This window comes from Panthera uncia, assembly GCF_023721935.1.
Source record: "Panthera uncia isolate 11264 chromosome A1 unlocalized genomic scaffold, Puncia_PCG_1.0 HiC_scaffold_16, whole genome shotgun sequence".
NCBI lineage: Eukaryota > Metazoa > Chordata > Mammalia > Carnivora > Felidae > Panthera > Panthera uncia.
This window is the reverse complement of record NW_026057576.1, coordinates 21,661,042-21,678,153: the sequence shown is the minus strand read 5'-3', so window position 1 is coordinate 21,678,153 and position 17,112 is coordinate 21,661,042. Positions and strand designations below refer to the sequence as shown.

The following is a 17,112-nucleotide window of genomic DNA, read 5'->3' as shown; positions in this document are numbered from 1 at the left end:
CTGAATTTAATTATGTGCATTTTTCTCAAATAAAAAGTATTCTTTTTTAGTTAACTTTGGAGAACTGCTTGAATTTGAAAGAAAAAAATATGTTGGAAAATGAAAAAGTTTTAGTGTAGTTGGTGCTTCATAGCTAAATTATAGCTCAAATCTATACCTTTTCTTTAAGAAAATGGAATGTAGTTGTACTGAGTAATTTGGCCCTGTAGTTTTCCTGCTTTTTACATAAGGAACTATGTTACTTTATAAATTATATTGACATACAATAACATTTTGCCTATGGATCTATGTTTTTACTTTATAAATTATATTGACATACAATAACACTTTGCCTACTGGAAATAATATTTTCATCTGTTCAATATTTGGCTTTAAATGGTCAAGAGGGAAGGGAAGTAATATATTTATTTATCACTTTCTAAGTGCCGAGTCTTGTATTTCACTATCTTACTATCTGTGGTGTTTCTGACTTAAAATACTTAATATACAAGTTACTTATTATGACATAAATATGCCTTTAAAATGTACCTCCAAGTAGTATTTTCTTAATGGACTTAGCAAAACAACAATTTTGTTAGTTTCTTCCCTCTCAATTTTGGTGATGTATATTATTTTGAAATTGAGTGCTATTATATCCAGTGAATGAATCAAAATAACAATTTGAAAGCATATTATACTATATAGTGAGATAGCATATGCTTCTTATGAATTTCCTACAAAGACAAAATCCTAAATATTATCTGGAAGTGTAACTGTTAGAGATCCCCAAATAGCGTTAGTGTGTTGTTAGTCTACAGAAGACATTTTTAGCTGTTTTTTCAAAAACACTCCCCAAACACTCTTTCAAATTACTCTCCTTTCTCATTTATGTTACAGTTCAAGAAACATGATTAGTTATTTCATTTCAAATCGAAATAGAAATTAGATATATGTTGAATAAAAATATTAAATACTTTAAAACATTTAATGTTATACTTCGTTTAGTTTAAAATTGCTAAGAAATTCAGACAGTGCACATGGTCACCACATGATTGAAATCATAGTCACTTTTAGACTTTGAGCAAATTTTTTAGGGATTTTTTTAATGAAGAGGAAGGAACAGATCAAACTGGCTCAGAAAAATAAAGTGGTATGTATACAGAATAGAATACATTTTAATGGTTAACACATTGAATACAATTTTTTATACTAATAACTTTAAAATGTCCACATGTTTATTTTCTTTCAAAGGCGGAGAAATAGTTGTCCAAGAAAACACTTTTCACAGTTGAAGGAACTTAGAGGTGCCCAGTGAAGTCCCAGCGGTTTTATTTCAGGCAGCTTATATTGTAGATTCATGGTCAAATATCTTACTTTTTAAGGTCTGTAGGTTATGTTGAATAAAGTTCTCTGTGCTGTGAACTTCAGAGAATCTAAAGTCACTTCTCCTAGTAGACCAGTTTTTCATTTTTATTGAATTCTGAATTGTGTCCGATGTGAAGTAGTAAACTATAGGGTCAAAGCAACAGTTTGAAACAGCAATGCAGAGAGTGATTGGGTACATAGTCCTTACTGCTGTCACTGCTGAGCAATTAACAAATGTTTGTGTTCTCATAAGAGAATATAAAATAAGATTGATGTTGTAAGGCACGAAACAGAAGCAGAATATGACCAAATGTACAAAAATCATTTTTAGAACTTTAGTTTTGTTTATTTTGCTTCTACTTAATGTAACAGGTTTATTTAAAGTTCTTAGCACCATACTAGAACAAGTTACATTTAAAATTAGAGGAATAAAAAATCCTACTATTTCGATGAAAATTACAATCCTTGAAAGATACGTTTTCCATGTGGCTTCTGGAAATTTTTCAAAGCAGGCTTCTGAGGCATTGTTACCCTGAGAGTGGGTAGACTGAAAAAAAACTGCTGGTGCACTTCCTCCTATCACAGTTAGCCACACAGCAATACACACGATTTTTGCATTTCGTTTGGTTCTTAGAGTCTTTGACTTAAATGGGTAGACGATTGCCAGAAACCGATCGACACTAATACAGGTTAAGAACAGAATGCTTCCATACATGTTGGTATAGAATAGCATCACTGAAATTTTACAGAGTTGATCTCCAAATGGCCAATTCTGGGTTGCAAAGTAAAAAATCCTGAAGGGTAAAGTAAAAACGAAAAGCAAGTCTGACATTGCCAAGTTAATCATGTATGTTGTAGTTTCATTTCGCACTTTGAGGGTGCAGATGAAAATGTATATGGCAACACAGTTAGATATTAACCCAAGCACAAATACCATACTAAACATGCAGCCATACAAAGTGTACTTAAAGGAGTCATCATAGTAGCATTGGGAGCTGTTATTGCTTACCATTATAAAGGCACGTCCAGTTTACAGTGTTAAATCCTTTGGTCTGCCGCAGTTTTCTTTGGTATTCAGATTGTGACCACTTTATAACCTCTGGAGTATTTGCAAATTCCTTGTATCTTTGGGTGATTTTGTAAATATTTCCTTTTTCTTCGAAATCTCGACAGGAAACATGAAATTCGTTGTTGTAAATTTTCCACTTGGTTCTTCAGCAGGAAAATATTCTCATTTTCTGATTTCCAGAAAATCCGTGAATCCAGGGTTTAGGTAGCCCATGAACAACTTTAAAAAGAAATGTAGTCAGTGAAGCCAGCCTGTTAGATTATAAATTTAAAGAAAAGCGGTGTTTTGAAACAGGAATAAAACTACTCTTCTGGTAAACTTGCATTTCAGTAGGCAAAGTGAATATTTCAGAACTGTTTCTTTATGCTCCAGAATATTTAAGCTAAAGTTAGCAATCTTTTTTGCTTTTCAGTGCAGAGTTTCAGAGACTTAAACATTCCCAGTTTGGTCTCACTTACTTCTTGCTCCTTTTAAATAAGGTTTTCCTTTTTGGTATTCCTGAAGTGGATTCCAGACGGTAGTAAGCAGAAGAGTCTTTAAAGTTTCCGAAATAAATTCCTAAGCGTGTTAGCTCTTGCTGAATTGAAGCCTTTCCTCCGTTGCCAGATGTATTGTGAGATGGGCTTTCTCTGAAGTGGAAAAGAAAGGCTCGCTAGATTTGTAATATGACATCACAGGAAGAAGAGGCTGGGCTTGGACAAAGAAAGGTTTCAGCCGTTTGTTTGCAGTTCCTTTAATCTGATAATGTGTCTGCTGGGAATATACCTAGGAGGTTTGCAAATGGTCACTGGCTGTTTAGCTGAGCCTTTGCCCTTTAACTCTTTTTTATGCAGAAATGCCTTCTGGGATGCTAGCCACCTCACAAAGAGTTTTCTTTCTTTCCTTTCTTTTATTTCTTTGTATTTGGTAGTAAAAATTAAGAAAGAAATCAGTATTAAACCTGTTTTTCTCTTATTTGATTGCTTTTGTGTTTGGAATGTGACTTTATTTTCAAGAAATGTATAGGAGTGTATACTTATAAATTTAAATTGTTTGTGGTGTCTTAATATAGCATTAAAAAAAGTGTTTAGGAGAAATTTAATCTTTAGGGATAAAAAGGACTTGACTGCCCAGTGGTGGTTTTGCCAGTCTTGGCTTCTCTTTGCCATAATTGTTCCTCAAGATTTAATTGGTGTGATTGTGAGTGGCTCCAATCCTGAATCTCTTTTATTTTTGATGAAGGAATCTTCTAACATTCTTTCCTCTTTCCCATAAAATTAAGTTAATATTTTAGAACACTTTCAATTTTTAAATTACCACTTTCCCCAAGAATACATTCAAGGATGTTCACATTTGGTGTGGTATTAATCTTCTTTACACACAGAGCTAAATTACATCTTTTTAAATGAACTTTTTTTCTTCCTTAAATTGATTGAAGTAAGTTTTGGAGAATAAAAGTTATACTACTTGGCTAAATTTTAGGTTCATAATTTTATTTTCCTTACCCTTAGCCCACACCTTACCCCTCTTAATATGACTTTGACTGTATTGGAATATGGTTCAGATTTTGACTTCATTTAAAAGCTCCTATGAGTTGTTTCTGAATATATTTGTATTTGAAGGATACTCATTTTTTAAAGTCCAAAGAAATTGGAGGAATAAAGTATGTGCAGGATGGGGGTCATTGAATATAGAGGATATTTCCTTCAGGATCGAAGATACCACACAACCTTTGGACACATACTTGGTTTTTTTGTTCTAAATTACCATTTTTCAGAAAAGGCTAAGATCCAGTTATGTTTTACTGTTGCTATTTTCTTTCTTCTTTTTTTTTTTTTTAATGTTTTTATTATTTACATTAGCACGGGCTGGGGAAGGGAGAGAGAGAGGAGGACAGAAAATCTGAATCAGGCTTTTCACTGACAGCAGTGAGCTATGCTGGGCTCCAACTTACTGTTAGGGCTCAAACTCATGGGTCTGTGAGATCAAGGCCTGAGCCAAAGTAGGACGCTTAACTGACTGAGCTACCCAGGTACGCTGACTGTTGATATTTTCTAGTTTGGTTCAGTTTGGGGCAAAACTCTTTCCAAGTATCAATTTTGAAAATTTAGGGAATTTATGAGTGATTTGTTTTTCCTTCCTGAATTACTTAACCAATTTGAAAGTAATATGTTGCAATAATATGTTTTAATACCCTTTTAATTATAAAATTAAGTTTAGCAACTTTTGTTTGTTGATGAATCCTGCCTGAATTGTATTATTTTTTTTATTGTTTTGACTGGGAAATTTATAATAAAGTGACACCAAAAAATGAGTATTATTTATAATTGATAAATTTAAATGTTAAAGGGTTAAATTCTTTGTGTATTGCATTGATATGGAAAAGAGTTAGCCTGTGTGTGTTCATATAAGAAGCAGGTGAATAGTAACAAGATACGTAGTTGATAAGCTGTATTCTTTTTTTTTTTTTAACGTTTATTTATTTATTTTGAGAGAGAGGGAGAGAGGGGGAGCAAGCAAGGGAGGGACAGAGAGAGAGAGAGAGGGAGAGACAGAATCCCAAGCAGGCTCCACACTGTCAGCACAGAGCCCAACGCAGGGCTCCATCTCACGATGTAAGATCATGACCTCAGCTGAAACCAAGATGATGCTTAACCGACTGAACCACCCAGGCGCCCAATAAGCTTGTAGTCTTATTGGAGAAAATTTTTCTGTTATAGTGTCTTAGTAATCTATTACTTTGATTATCTCTTTAGTCATCATTAAATAATGAAATAATAAGCAGTCATATGCCCTGATCTTGTTTACTTCTGCTTTCATTTTGAATATGGCATTTACTCAAAGAGTTAAAAATTGTGTTAATTCTATATTGGAATATTCTTCTACATATTGATGTTATTTACAAGACTTATTCACGTAACTGTTCATTTCTTGTTTGAGTTATTTTGCTTATAGATCACTATTTGTGAATTAAGCTTTTTGTTATCAGTGTATTAGTATATGTTTGCATTTCTAATTTTTATATAGTGTTTGACCCTTAGTAGATACTCACATGTTTGTTGATGAATGAATCATATCAGTAAACTTTAATTTTGTTGAAAGGTGTTTCTGTTCAGAAAAAAGAACAACAGCAGAGGGGCTTTCTGCTTCAGGGAAGATCATCAAATGCTAGATTTTTCGAGATATTTATGTTGACTTCTAAGGAACCAAAGTGAAATTAGATACCTTGATAATTCTTTAGATTAAGATTTGATAAATACATAGTAACTCCTTGCAAAGGGAGTTAAATAAATATAGAGAATTGAGTGTATTTAATAGGTACTTTGTATTTGATAGCTTCAGGCCAAACTGTTATTTTAATACGAGATTTGTATACTTCTGAAGGTTAAGTCTGTGAATCAACTCGTTTTTTGTGTGAGGTTTTCTCCGGGGGAGAAATAACATGTGCCACCTATTTGAGATGTAGTGAATCTCATTATGCAAGTCATCACTTTCAAACTTTAATTTTATCAAGAAGCCAATTAAATAACCACCCAGCTTATAAAGTAGATGTTTGATTCACTACAATAGTGGTATAAACCAGTTAGTTTTGTAACTAATTTTTCTTCGGGGTGAGAGAGAGTATTCTGGTAGTTAACTATTAGAAGCGTAAGGATTTGGTTAACTTCTGAGTTCTTGACTAAATTTCTGCCGCAACTGTGACTTTGAGGAGGCAACAAATCTGACTTGTTTCAAAATAGGCATTTTGAAAATGAAAAAACATTTCAAAATGTTTCAAAACATTCATAATAATGTTTGTTGAAAGAATAAACAAAGCTTTATTAGACACCCACTATAAACAAATAGTGTGTCAAGTGTGCTCCTCATCCATTCTTACTTTCTCTTTGTTTTCATCAAGCCTATTTTCTGGGCTTTATTGCAAAATCACTCACTTCCACCTTTCTGGGCTAACCTTGTTACTCTTATCTGTATGATTGTTATAATGTCTTATCTTGTCTTCTGATTTTTAGTCCTACCCTTTTCTGTTTTCCCCCTGCCAGCCTGTCACAGATCAGCTCATGAGTGAATCAACTATTTATTCATATATTATTACCCTTCTTGCTTCCAAAAAGAATTTAAAGCTGCTGCTGATTTTAAAACGGATGAAAATAAACATTAAGATTTTAGTGTTTTATTATATGTAAATTATACCTAAACTTTAAAAGTTTAAAAAGAGCGTATAGAACAGTTACAAAGTTTGAATATGAGATATGTGAAATTATTGTATACATTCGTCATTTTCATTTTACAAATTATTCATTTTGAACACTACAGTGTTTGCAAAAGGTAAAAAAAATCTTTAACACACAAATTCATAACATGTTAGTAAAAGAATAAAAGGCAAGTATTAGCAGGAAGAGAGAAGGGTAGGAAGGGCAGAATATGAAATGATGATGTTAGAAAAATCTAGGCTAAGGGAAGTTGCTGCATTTGATGCAAGGGAGAAAAGGAAATCATAGTGGATTATGTCGCTTCTATTTAATGAAGGAAAACATTCCCGTGTGTCAAGGGAGAAACTTTTCTTTTGCTTTGTCTCAGAAATACATTGTGAATCTTTACCATGAACAATTAAATGACCACTGCTGATTGTTTTCTAGTGGCAGAACATACACCAATTCTCGTTGGCCTTCATTTCAATTCAAGAAAAGCACCTAATGTCAAATTGTGGTTCTGAGAAACATACTGTATGTTGGTTTGGTAGATTAATATAGTCCAAATATATGTGGTAATTTGGTTTAATGCTGAGGCTATTTTGGTAGTCTAGTGTAAGGGATCTCTACCTGAAGACCTTGACATATCTAAAACTACTGTTTACTTAATTCCCCCGAGGACTAGGTCCATGGTTTTGATGATATTCTCAAATAAAACTGTGACTAAAAACACATAAGAGACCACAGATCTTAAGAATTGAAGGAGTAGCAAGTCCTGCAGGCCATTTCTCTGAAATATCTGGAAATCTCAGAAATATTTTGAAAATTTTTCTCTATGGATAGACTAGAAGGAAAAAGACTATTAGATGCTAGTGCAGGTTCCTTATGAACGAAGTACAGAAGTGTGTGTGTAGGCAGTAGAATGTAAATCTGTAATTTTTTAAATTTTGAATAGGGAAATGTGAAAGTGTTGTATAAAGAGGACAGGCAAAGAACAGAGAAGCTTGTTACACAGTCATTTGACCTTCCTAAGATTTTGGCTACTTGGCTGTAAATTGAGGGAGCTGGACTGCTCAGAGGTCTCTTCCTGCTTCTATACCTGATTCTGATTCTTTAAATACTGTGAATACTTAAGCTACTAGATTGGGTTTTTTCACTCTCAGGCATAACAAATCAAGGAGTCACTTTTCATTCTTTATGTTTAAGGATATCTAATTTTGAAACAGGTTATACAAGAAATATGTACAAGAAATATTCTTTGCTTACACCAAGAGTCTCATAATATAAGAATTTTGTTAACATGTTGTTATACTGTAAAGATTTAACATTGAACAAAGACTTTCCTTTGTATTTCTGTAGCATTCATCTTTAAAAGGTTTTTCTTTCCAAAGCACGAATAAGATGCCATGTTCTTACTATAAAATTGATCACAACTTTAAAGTATTTTCTTAATAAAAGTTTTGATGGTCATAATTGGAGTTATGCCTAAAATAACATTGAATATGAGGTGTATGAAAACAATTGGACAGGAGAGTATGTGAAACTTAAACTGAAATAAAGTTCAAGTTCAAAATAAAGTGTGGAACAGTGAAATTTTAAAATGTAAGAAAAATACTCTAAACTTGTTTTGAATGCATCAAATGTTTATTGCGATGATATGTGACTCTTCAATGTTCTCTTCCATATCAAATTTACACCTATTTTTAAAAATGTTTTATTTTTTTTATTTTGAGAGACAGAGTATGTATGTACGTGCTACCAGAGGAGGAGAGAGAGACAGGGAGAGAGCAAATCCCAAGCAGACTCTGTGCTGTCAGCTCAGAGCCCAGAGCCTGATGGGCAAGGCTCCATCCTAGGAACCTTCAGATCATGACCTGAGTTGAAATCAAGAGTTGGACGCTTAACAGACTGAGCCACCCAGGCACCCCTCAAATATACACTTACTAAAAAAGCCAAAGTTTTTCTCATTTTGGAGCCTTCTGAAGGCTATTATGATAAAATTTTTATTTAAGTTCAGACATGAGCAAAACTTTCAATTTGAGTAATGAACATTTATAATTGATGACAATGAAGTATATTCATTTTATATAAAAAGATCTCTTAACCTAGCAAGAAAACTTATTAAATTCTATACCAATTTAGTATTACTGTAAGTGTGTTGATATCATTTGAAAGTGGTTTACCTTTCTATCATTATTGCAGACACTTAGTACTTTTTGTTACTCTTTACTGGAGCATGAGTCATCTACCCAAGTTCAGAGGGTTGAACCTGCTTATAGTGTTGGGTGGAAATAGAAGAAAGATGTAAAGGGTGATGAATAATGATTTATAGCAAAGTAACAGTAGATGGAAATGGTGGTTGAAGTAGGTTCAAGCAAACAGGGGAAGGAAATTAAGAGGAGCAGGAATGTTGTTTGTGGTGTAAGACTTCAAACTTGAGTAAACATATGTATCACTGCCAACTTTTGAGTTGTCCCTTCTTTCTTTTTTCCTATCTCAGCCTGATCCCCACTCCTTCATTGCTGCCTCTTAAAATCCTATCACATATTTTTTGGAGACCTCTCAATTTCATAAATTGGTTTTCTATACTTCCATAGTACTTAGTTTGTCTTCCTTTTAAGACTGCAATACAGAGTATAATAGTAACTGCAATACAGAGTATAATAGTAGATATTTATACAGAGTAGAGATGAGAGTCGACCAAGTCAGTTAAACGGCCTTCAGAGGAGATGATATCTAAAGAAGGGTAGCCTTTAAGCTGAATAAAAGTTTTAAATTTTAAGTCCTGAAGGCTAGAGTCATGCCTGGTAGTAATGTTGTCTTTTGCAGCCAAAAACACATAAAATTATTTGAGTGATGATTTTCCCAGTTTTTTCAAGGATCCTACATAATTAGTTCCACTCTAAATTTCTAGGAGAGAAGTTAATTCATCACATACAATGTATGCTTTGGGGCATAAGGGTTTAATTTGGTCATAAAATGCACTCAAATAAGGTCACAGGTTGGTTGGTGTTTTCAAAAGTCTTTTACCTACTTTAGAAGCAGGTAGATATAGTGTAAAAAAAAAATCTAGATGTTAAGGGACCTAGATTTGTAATCCCAGCTGTGCTACTAAAAATTAGTGTGACATTGAGCAAATAGTTTAACTTCTCTATTATACATTTATAAAAAAATACTGAACTAGATCTTTAAAATCCTTTCCAGACCTTACATTTCTAATTTAATCTTCATACAAATTTTGAATGGTAGAAAGAACATATATTATTGTCTCCAAAAAACTGAAAATCAGAGAAGTTGTGATTTGTCTAAAATTATGAAAGTGATTAAATAATGGAGAATGATGAAGCCAGAACTAGAAACCAGATCCTCACCATTAAATACCCAGCCCAGTTCCTTGTACTTCTTTGTCAAATTAGAGATATCTAATCATGTTTTTTTTTTTTTTTTTCTTATTGACATAAAATAGGAACCTTGGTTCATAGCTTAGGTGAATGTTAAGCAGAGAAAATCCTTCTTTGCTATATAGCCTTTTTGGGGAAACACTATAGTCTAAAATTATGATAGATTTAATCTCTTAGAGTAGATTAAAATCATACTGCAACCATCTTTCACTTTTAGCTTCACCTATATTGATTTTATTCATTCATTCAGAGAGAGGGCAAGCAGGGGAGAGGGGCAGAGGGGGAGAGAAAGAGAATTAAACACACTTCATGCTCAGTGCAGAGCCTGACATAGGGCTTGACTCACAACCCTGAGATCATGACCTGAGCCAAAATCAAGAGTTGGACGCTCAACTGACTGGGCCACCCAGGCACCCCATGTTGATTTTTTATAAAAAATGTTGGAAATGGAAAAAGTGCCAGATTTTATATAGGGGAAGGAAATATTTCTCTTTCTTCCAAATAATTAGAACAGACGTTTTCTGTGAACAATAATTGAAAATTTTCTAGCACTGTTTATTATCAGAAATCCAAGTAGTTGAGTTATATTTCAGTAAGCATTTGTTGACTTTATCCATTACTGAAATGGAGAAAGGGAAGAATTGCTCTTTTAGGATGCTCCTGAAAAGCTAAATAAATACTTGTGGCCAGAAAGCTGCTCTTTGATACACCTGAGGTTTTTTGTTCCCACTAATGAAATTGCGTTTTAGGAAAACCAAGGTCAGTGCTTTTGAGTGACTCAGAGGCAAGTTGCTGAAAATACATCGTTGAGTTAGATGTATACATCTGTAAAAGGTTCATAGGGATGCCATAAGAAACTAGAAGGATTGATTCTGTAGTTCTCAGATTGCCTTGCAAGAGTCTTTATGTCCTTACTCTATGCATAGTGAAAATCATAGACAAGCATTGCTTATGTGATTCATAGGAGAGAAACAACTTGAAACTCTACCTAAAAAAAGAACTTTGACCCTACATAAGGAGAATTTTTTAATGAATATATGTTATACATTTTTGAAAATTCAAGTAAAATGTTTTAAAATACATATGTATCCTTTAAAAATGATTCCTTAGCTTTTTTGATTAACTGGTGTCACTCTCATTAAATAAGATAATTCTGTATGAGCACTAATCAACTGGAAAATGTAATGGAAAAAAGATTCTGCTTAAAACAGTAAATAGTATAAAATACCTTAAGAATAAATGTAATAGGGAAAGAACAAGATCTAGATGAAAACAAAAGACCCAAAACTGTAATGAAGGCCATAAAAGAATACCTAAATATGTGACATGCAGTTTTACTGGGACAAATCTAAAAGTTTAATGTTATTCCACTAAAAATCCCAATAGATTTTCAGTGAATGTCTTGAATAAAATGGTGTATATATATGTATAGTGTATGTGGATTATATTTAGTGTGTGTAATAATATATATACACATGCTAAATACATATATATTATATACTATAATATATTATGTATACTATGTATACACATAGTATAACCTAGCAGTTTTACTTCTAAAAATATTTGTCCTTGTTTCCCATTCATATTCCTATCAGTATTTATTTCCCCACATCCTCCTCTAAGCCGGATTATTATGAGACTTTTAAACCCTTCATAAATTAATAGGTTAAAAGTGGTATCTTGTTTAATTTGCATTTCTTTAGTTACGAGTGAATTTGAGCCCAGAAATAGGCATGCACGTGGGGAAATATAATATTAGTACTTTAAATCAGTAAATAAAATACAAATATTTTAGAAATGCTTATTGGGTCATCAGGGAAGCAATTAAAAAAAAAAAAAAGGTGGACTTTAACTTATTCTTTATACCAAACAAAATAAATTCCAACTAGATCAAGAATTTAAATGAAAAAATGACTCCATTAAAAATAAAAGCCTCCATAAATTTCTGGGAAAAAATTGGGTACACTTAAAAGAGTAGTAAAGTATTATATGAAGTCTACAGTTTTGAAGGAAAAGGTACATTTGACTAAATAGTTTGGCTACAAGAACACATAGAGTAGGAAGAAAATGTCAGTTTATCATATTGCACTTTATATAAGATTAAAACTAATGAGAGGCACCTGGCTGGTTCAGTCAGTGGAGCATGCTACTCTTAATCTCTGGGTTGTGAGTTCAACTCCATGTTGGGTATACAGTTTACTTAGTAGAAAAAAAAAACCCAAAATTAATCCATTCAGAAAAATGGGAAAAGGATCTGAACAAGAATATCATTTTTCCTCTTAACTTAAAAGTGGTTTGCAATTTTGTTTGTTTTAAAGTAGGGCTCCACATCCATTGTAGGGCTTAAACCCACAACCCTGATATCAACAGTCACATAGGCTCTACTGGCTGAGGCAGCTAGGTGCCCCTGGTTCACAGTTTTTGATACCCAAATTAATATTTTCATTTTTTTTTAAGTTTTGGCCTTTAAAAATGAGTGCACCTAATTTAGATTTTTTTTCCTTTTTTTTTTTTTTTTTTTTTTTTTGTTTTCAAATGACAGATTTTTAAGATCTAGCTCTGTGAACACGATTGCAAATACACTTAATAGTGGAAACATATTTAAGCATTTATGCAGATGTTTTACTCTTAACTAGAATTCAGAGAGACTGGCTCTTTTAACAGATACTGATACTCAAGGTATATGGAAGAATTAATAAGATTCTAAACCACTACTAATCCTTTTGCAGAACAAAATTTCCATGGTCACTTCTTTTATTGGTTTGTTGGTGTGATTATTTTAATCAACTGATTTCACATTCTTGGAAAACTTGAGAGTTTCCTATCCATACCCAGATGTCACCAGTGCTGCCTAGGAAAGGTTAGAAACAAAAGACCGGAAGGACTGACTCTACAATAGGGCCCCTTTCAAAGCCCAGCTTTTTGTTGTTGTTTTTTAGTTAAAAGTGGACTGCTTCAGCCAGACCAAAAAACAGTTACTAGATTGTTGTCCTGGCTATATAGATAGGGAAATAGGATAGGGACATTTAAATTATTTTAAATTATTTTTCCTTTTTATGTTGTGTTTGATCTTGGGTCTGCTATTTGTTTATTCAATAGCAAATATTTACGGAATGCCAGTTGTGTACTCTTCCAGGTACTAGGATTACAGCAGAGGAAAAAAAAATTCCTGACCTTATATTTATTTGGGGGAGATGGGCAATCAACAAATAATTATATAATTGGTCAAATGGTGGTAAGGTCTCTGAAGAAAAATACATTTAGGAGGAAAAGCAAGGTGTTCTATAGAGAGAGTCCTAGGAAGGGCTTGTTGATAAAGGGACATTTGAACAAAGACTTGAAAGAAGTGAAGGAATGAACCAGTCTTTAAAAATGCCCTCCCCAGTTTGTATTTCCAGCCTCATCTTAAATAATTCACTCACCAGGTTCACGTAACCAAAATTTTCATGGCAACTGGAAATTTCTAAGTAGCGTTTCAATTTGATAAAATTCCACATACCTACTTCTGATTTTTGTTTTGTGTGATACCTTATAAACTGGGATTGGCTTAGTTTTGGCTACTCATCAGGGTTCTTGAAACTAAATCCTTTTAGGAGAGTCCTGTCTTTCATTAAAAGGAGCTGTTGCAAATAGCAAGATGTTAATTCTCCCCCCCCCTTTTTTTTTAAAGTTTAGTTATTTATTTTGAGAGAGAGAGAGAGAGAAAGAGTGGGACAAGGGCAGAGAGAGAGGGAGAGAGAGAATCCCAAGCAGGCTCCACACTGTTAGTGCAGAGCCCAATGTGGGGCTTGAACTCACAAACTGCAAGATCATGACCTGAGCTAAAGTCAGACGCTCAACTGACTGAGCCACACAGATACCCCAAGATTTCGTTCTTTTTGATGGTTGAGTAATATTCCACTATATATGTGTGTGCGCGCGCGCGTGTGTGTGTGCGCGCGCGCATGCCACCTCTTTATCCATTCATCAGTTGATGGACACTTGGCTACTTCAGTATCTTGGCTATTATAGATAATGCTGCTGTAAACATTGGGGTGCGTATATCCCTATGAATTAGTATTTTTGTATCCTTTGCTGGATCACAGGGTAGTTCTGCTTTTACCTTTTTGAGGAACCTCCATACTGTTTTCTAGAGTGGTGCACCAGTTTGCATTCCCATCAGCAGTGCAAGAGAGGTCCTCTTTTCTCCACCTCCTTGCCAACACATGTTGTTTCTTGTGTTGTTGATTTTAGCCATTCTGACAGGTGTGAAGTGATATCTCATTATAGTTTTGATTTACATTTCCCTGTCTGTTGGCCATCTGTATGATGTCCTTGGAAGAATGTCTATTCATGTCTTCTCCCCATTTCTTCACTGGATTATTTATTTTTTGGGTGTTGAGTTTGAAAAGTTTTTTATAAATTTTGGATATTAATTCTTTATATGTTATTTGCAAATATCTCCTCCCATTCTGTTGGTTGCCTTTTAGTATTGTTGATTGTCTCCTTTGCTGTGTGAAAGCTTTTTTATTGACATATAAATGACATAAACATTATATTTTTAGGTGTACACTATAATGATTCAGTATTTGTGTATATTGTGAAATGATTACCACAAAAAGTATGGTTAACATTTATTGCCATACATAGTGGCAAAATTTTTCTTGTGATGAGGACTTTTAAGATTTACTATCTTAGCAACTTTCAAACTATACAGTACGGTATAATTAACTGTGGTTACCATGCTGTATATTATATCATTACCTCCTTATAACTTACTTATTTCATAACTGGAATTTTGGATCTTTTGACCCCTTTTACCCATTTTGCCCACCCCTCTGCCCCTCTGGCATTCACATCTATTCTCTGTACTCAGTGTTGGATGTTTTTTAAGTTCCACATATAAGTGAGACCATACTGTATTTGTTTTTCTCTGACTTCACTTAGCATAATGCCCTCAAGGTCCCTCTGAACTGTCAACAAACGGCAAGATTTTCTTCTTTTTTATGGCTGAATCTTATATATATAGCACATTTTCTTTATCCATTCACCCATCAGTGAACACTTAGGTTCTAGGTTTGTTTGTTTGTTTGTTTGTTTCTTAAGATTTTATTTTTAAGATCTCTACACCCAGTGTGGTGCTTGAACTCACAACCCCAAGTCCATGGACTGGGCCAGACAGGTGCCCCAAGATCTAGGTTTAATTTAAGTCTTTGCTAGTATACTTACATAGTTGAAATCAAACAATAATTCTCTTTGAAGTCTAGAAGGGAACAGTGCTTTTTTTTTTAATGTGCTATTAGATAATAACATTTCCACTGTATCTTTTAAATTATGTCTTACCATAAATTTCTCAAAATGATTTTAGTCACTGTCCATTTTAAACAATATGAAAAATAAGCTAATTTCTGACACGAACATACATTTAAATGTAAGCTATTGACATCTCTAAAATATAGCCTCTTAGGAATAGATTAACTTTTTAGACTTTAATCTTTTTTAAAAAAATACTCATGTGTTTTTCTGTTTATAAAAGTACACCTAGATTAATTAGAAAATAGGAAAAGCTACTTTGATGATATAAAGCACTTAAAGTCATTTTATAGTCACTATTTTATAAATTTAAAAACAGTGATTAGTTAGAAGCAATGAAATTCTTGTCTAAGATATATACTGTCTGAAGAAGAGAGTTGAGATTCTGCTGCCTTGCTTTCTAATACAGAGAAGGCTTTTTCAGGGACTTTCTCAAAGCAGTAAAGGTGCTGGAGATGAGTCTGATCAGGGAATATCTGCTGCCAAATGAGCCTTAATAAGTATGCTACAGAAGACAGACTTTATTTAAAATAAACTATTTAAAATTATTAGTCAGAAACACTATCAAGGCTTAATTCTTATTTTATAAAGCTGTTTCCCTGTTAATTAAAATGTCTTTCAGTAGATATGCTCTGCATTATAAAACACTGATATCTTTGAGAAAATTTTCAGCTGAACTAGAGATGTGGATAGTTTATTTTATTCAGATTTGAACTAGTTTCTTCTTGAGAAGGAGCATATCTTAAAACTTTAATCTGTTACCTTCATATTTATTTAAAGGTTACATGAAAATATGTTCTTAAAATATTGATAATTAGAAGAAATAATCTTTTCAATAATAATACTTTGTATTTGATAACACTATAAATTGAAACTTCAAAGGTTAAGAACTCAACTTTGAATGTGTTTTGGGATTCAGTATAAATAATGAAAAAGATTTTATTTATTCATTTATTTATTTATTTATTTAGATGTTTATTCTTGAGAGAGAGGGAGTGGGGGAGGGGCAGAGAGAGAGAGGGAGACACTGAATCTGAAGCATGCTTCAGGCTCTGAGCTGTCAGTATAGAGCCCTACACGGGGCTTATACTCACGAACCGTGAGATCATGACCCGAGCTGAAGTGAGTCGCTTAACTGACTGAGCCACCCACATGACCCACAAAGGAGATTTTTGTAATAGACACATTATTATACCGTTGCTCTGTTAGCAGAGTCCTGAAATAACATCAGACATTTTGCTTCAGGTACTGTTACCACAAGCCCAAGACTCCTAAGATCCCCTTGCCCCATCAGGAGACTTCGTGCGGCAAATGGAACCAGCAGAATGGACACAGCCACAACAGGCAGCCTGTCCCAAGACTTCCCTTCCTTGCCTTAGAGACAACAGGACCATAGAGGAACACCAGTAAAGAATATTTTACCCACCCACCTCCACCACACACCCCCAACTAAGACACATCTGGCAGCCTGACCTGGGAACAATGTGTGTAGGTTCATATATCTACCACCACAGTCAAGATACTGAACGCTTGTATCATACAGGGAACTAAACCCACATCCCTATAGCCCCTCATGCCTGTCCCTAACCCCTGGTCACTATTAGTCTGCCTTCTATTTCTAAAATTTTTAAATTTCAGAATGTAATATAAATGGAATCAAATACAATTACCGTTTTAGGATTATGGTTTTTTTTTCCCCACTCAGCCTAATTTTCTAGAGATGCATTTAAGATACTGCATTTATCAATAGTTAATGCCTTTTAATTGCTGACTAGTATTTCATAGTATGAATGTACTACAGTTTTGTTTTTTTTTTACTTTTGTTTTTCAAGTT

At 33.6% G+C, this 17,112-nt stretch overlaps 2 protein-coding genes across 7 annotated transcripts in view; one reads left to right on the top strand and one right to left on the bottom strand.

The window, feature by feature from the left end:
• Positions 1-17,112, top strand: part of RB1 (RB transcriptional corepressor 1) — a 191,534-nt gene that overhangs the window by 132,440 nt on the left and 41,982 nt on the right. The window lies entirely within an intron of this gene.
• Positions 648-3,152, bottom strand: LPAR6 (lysophosphatidic acid receptor 6). Its single transcript, XM_049646928.1, has 2 exons — positions 2,872-3,152; positions 648-2,632 (listed from the first exon to the last, which is right to left on the bottom strand). Exon 2 carries the CDS (start codon positions 2,354-2,356, stop codon positions 1,322-1,324), a length of 1,035 nt encoding a protein of 344 aa, XP_049502885.1. The 5' UTR covers positions 2,357-2,632; positions 2,872-3,152; the 3' UTR covers positions 648-1,321.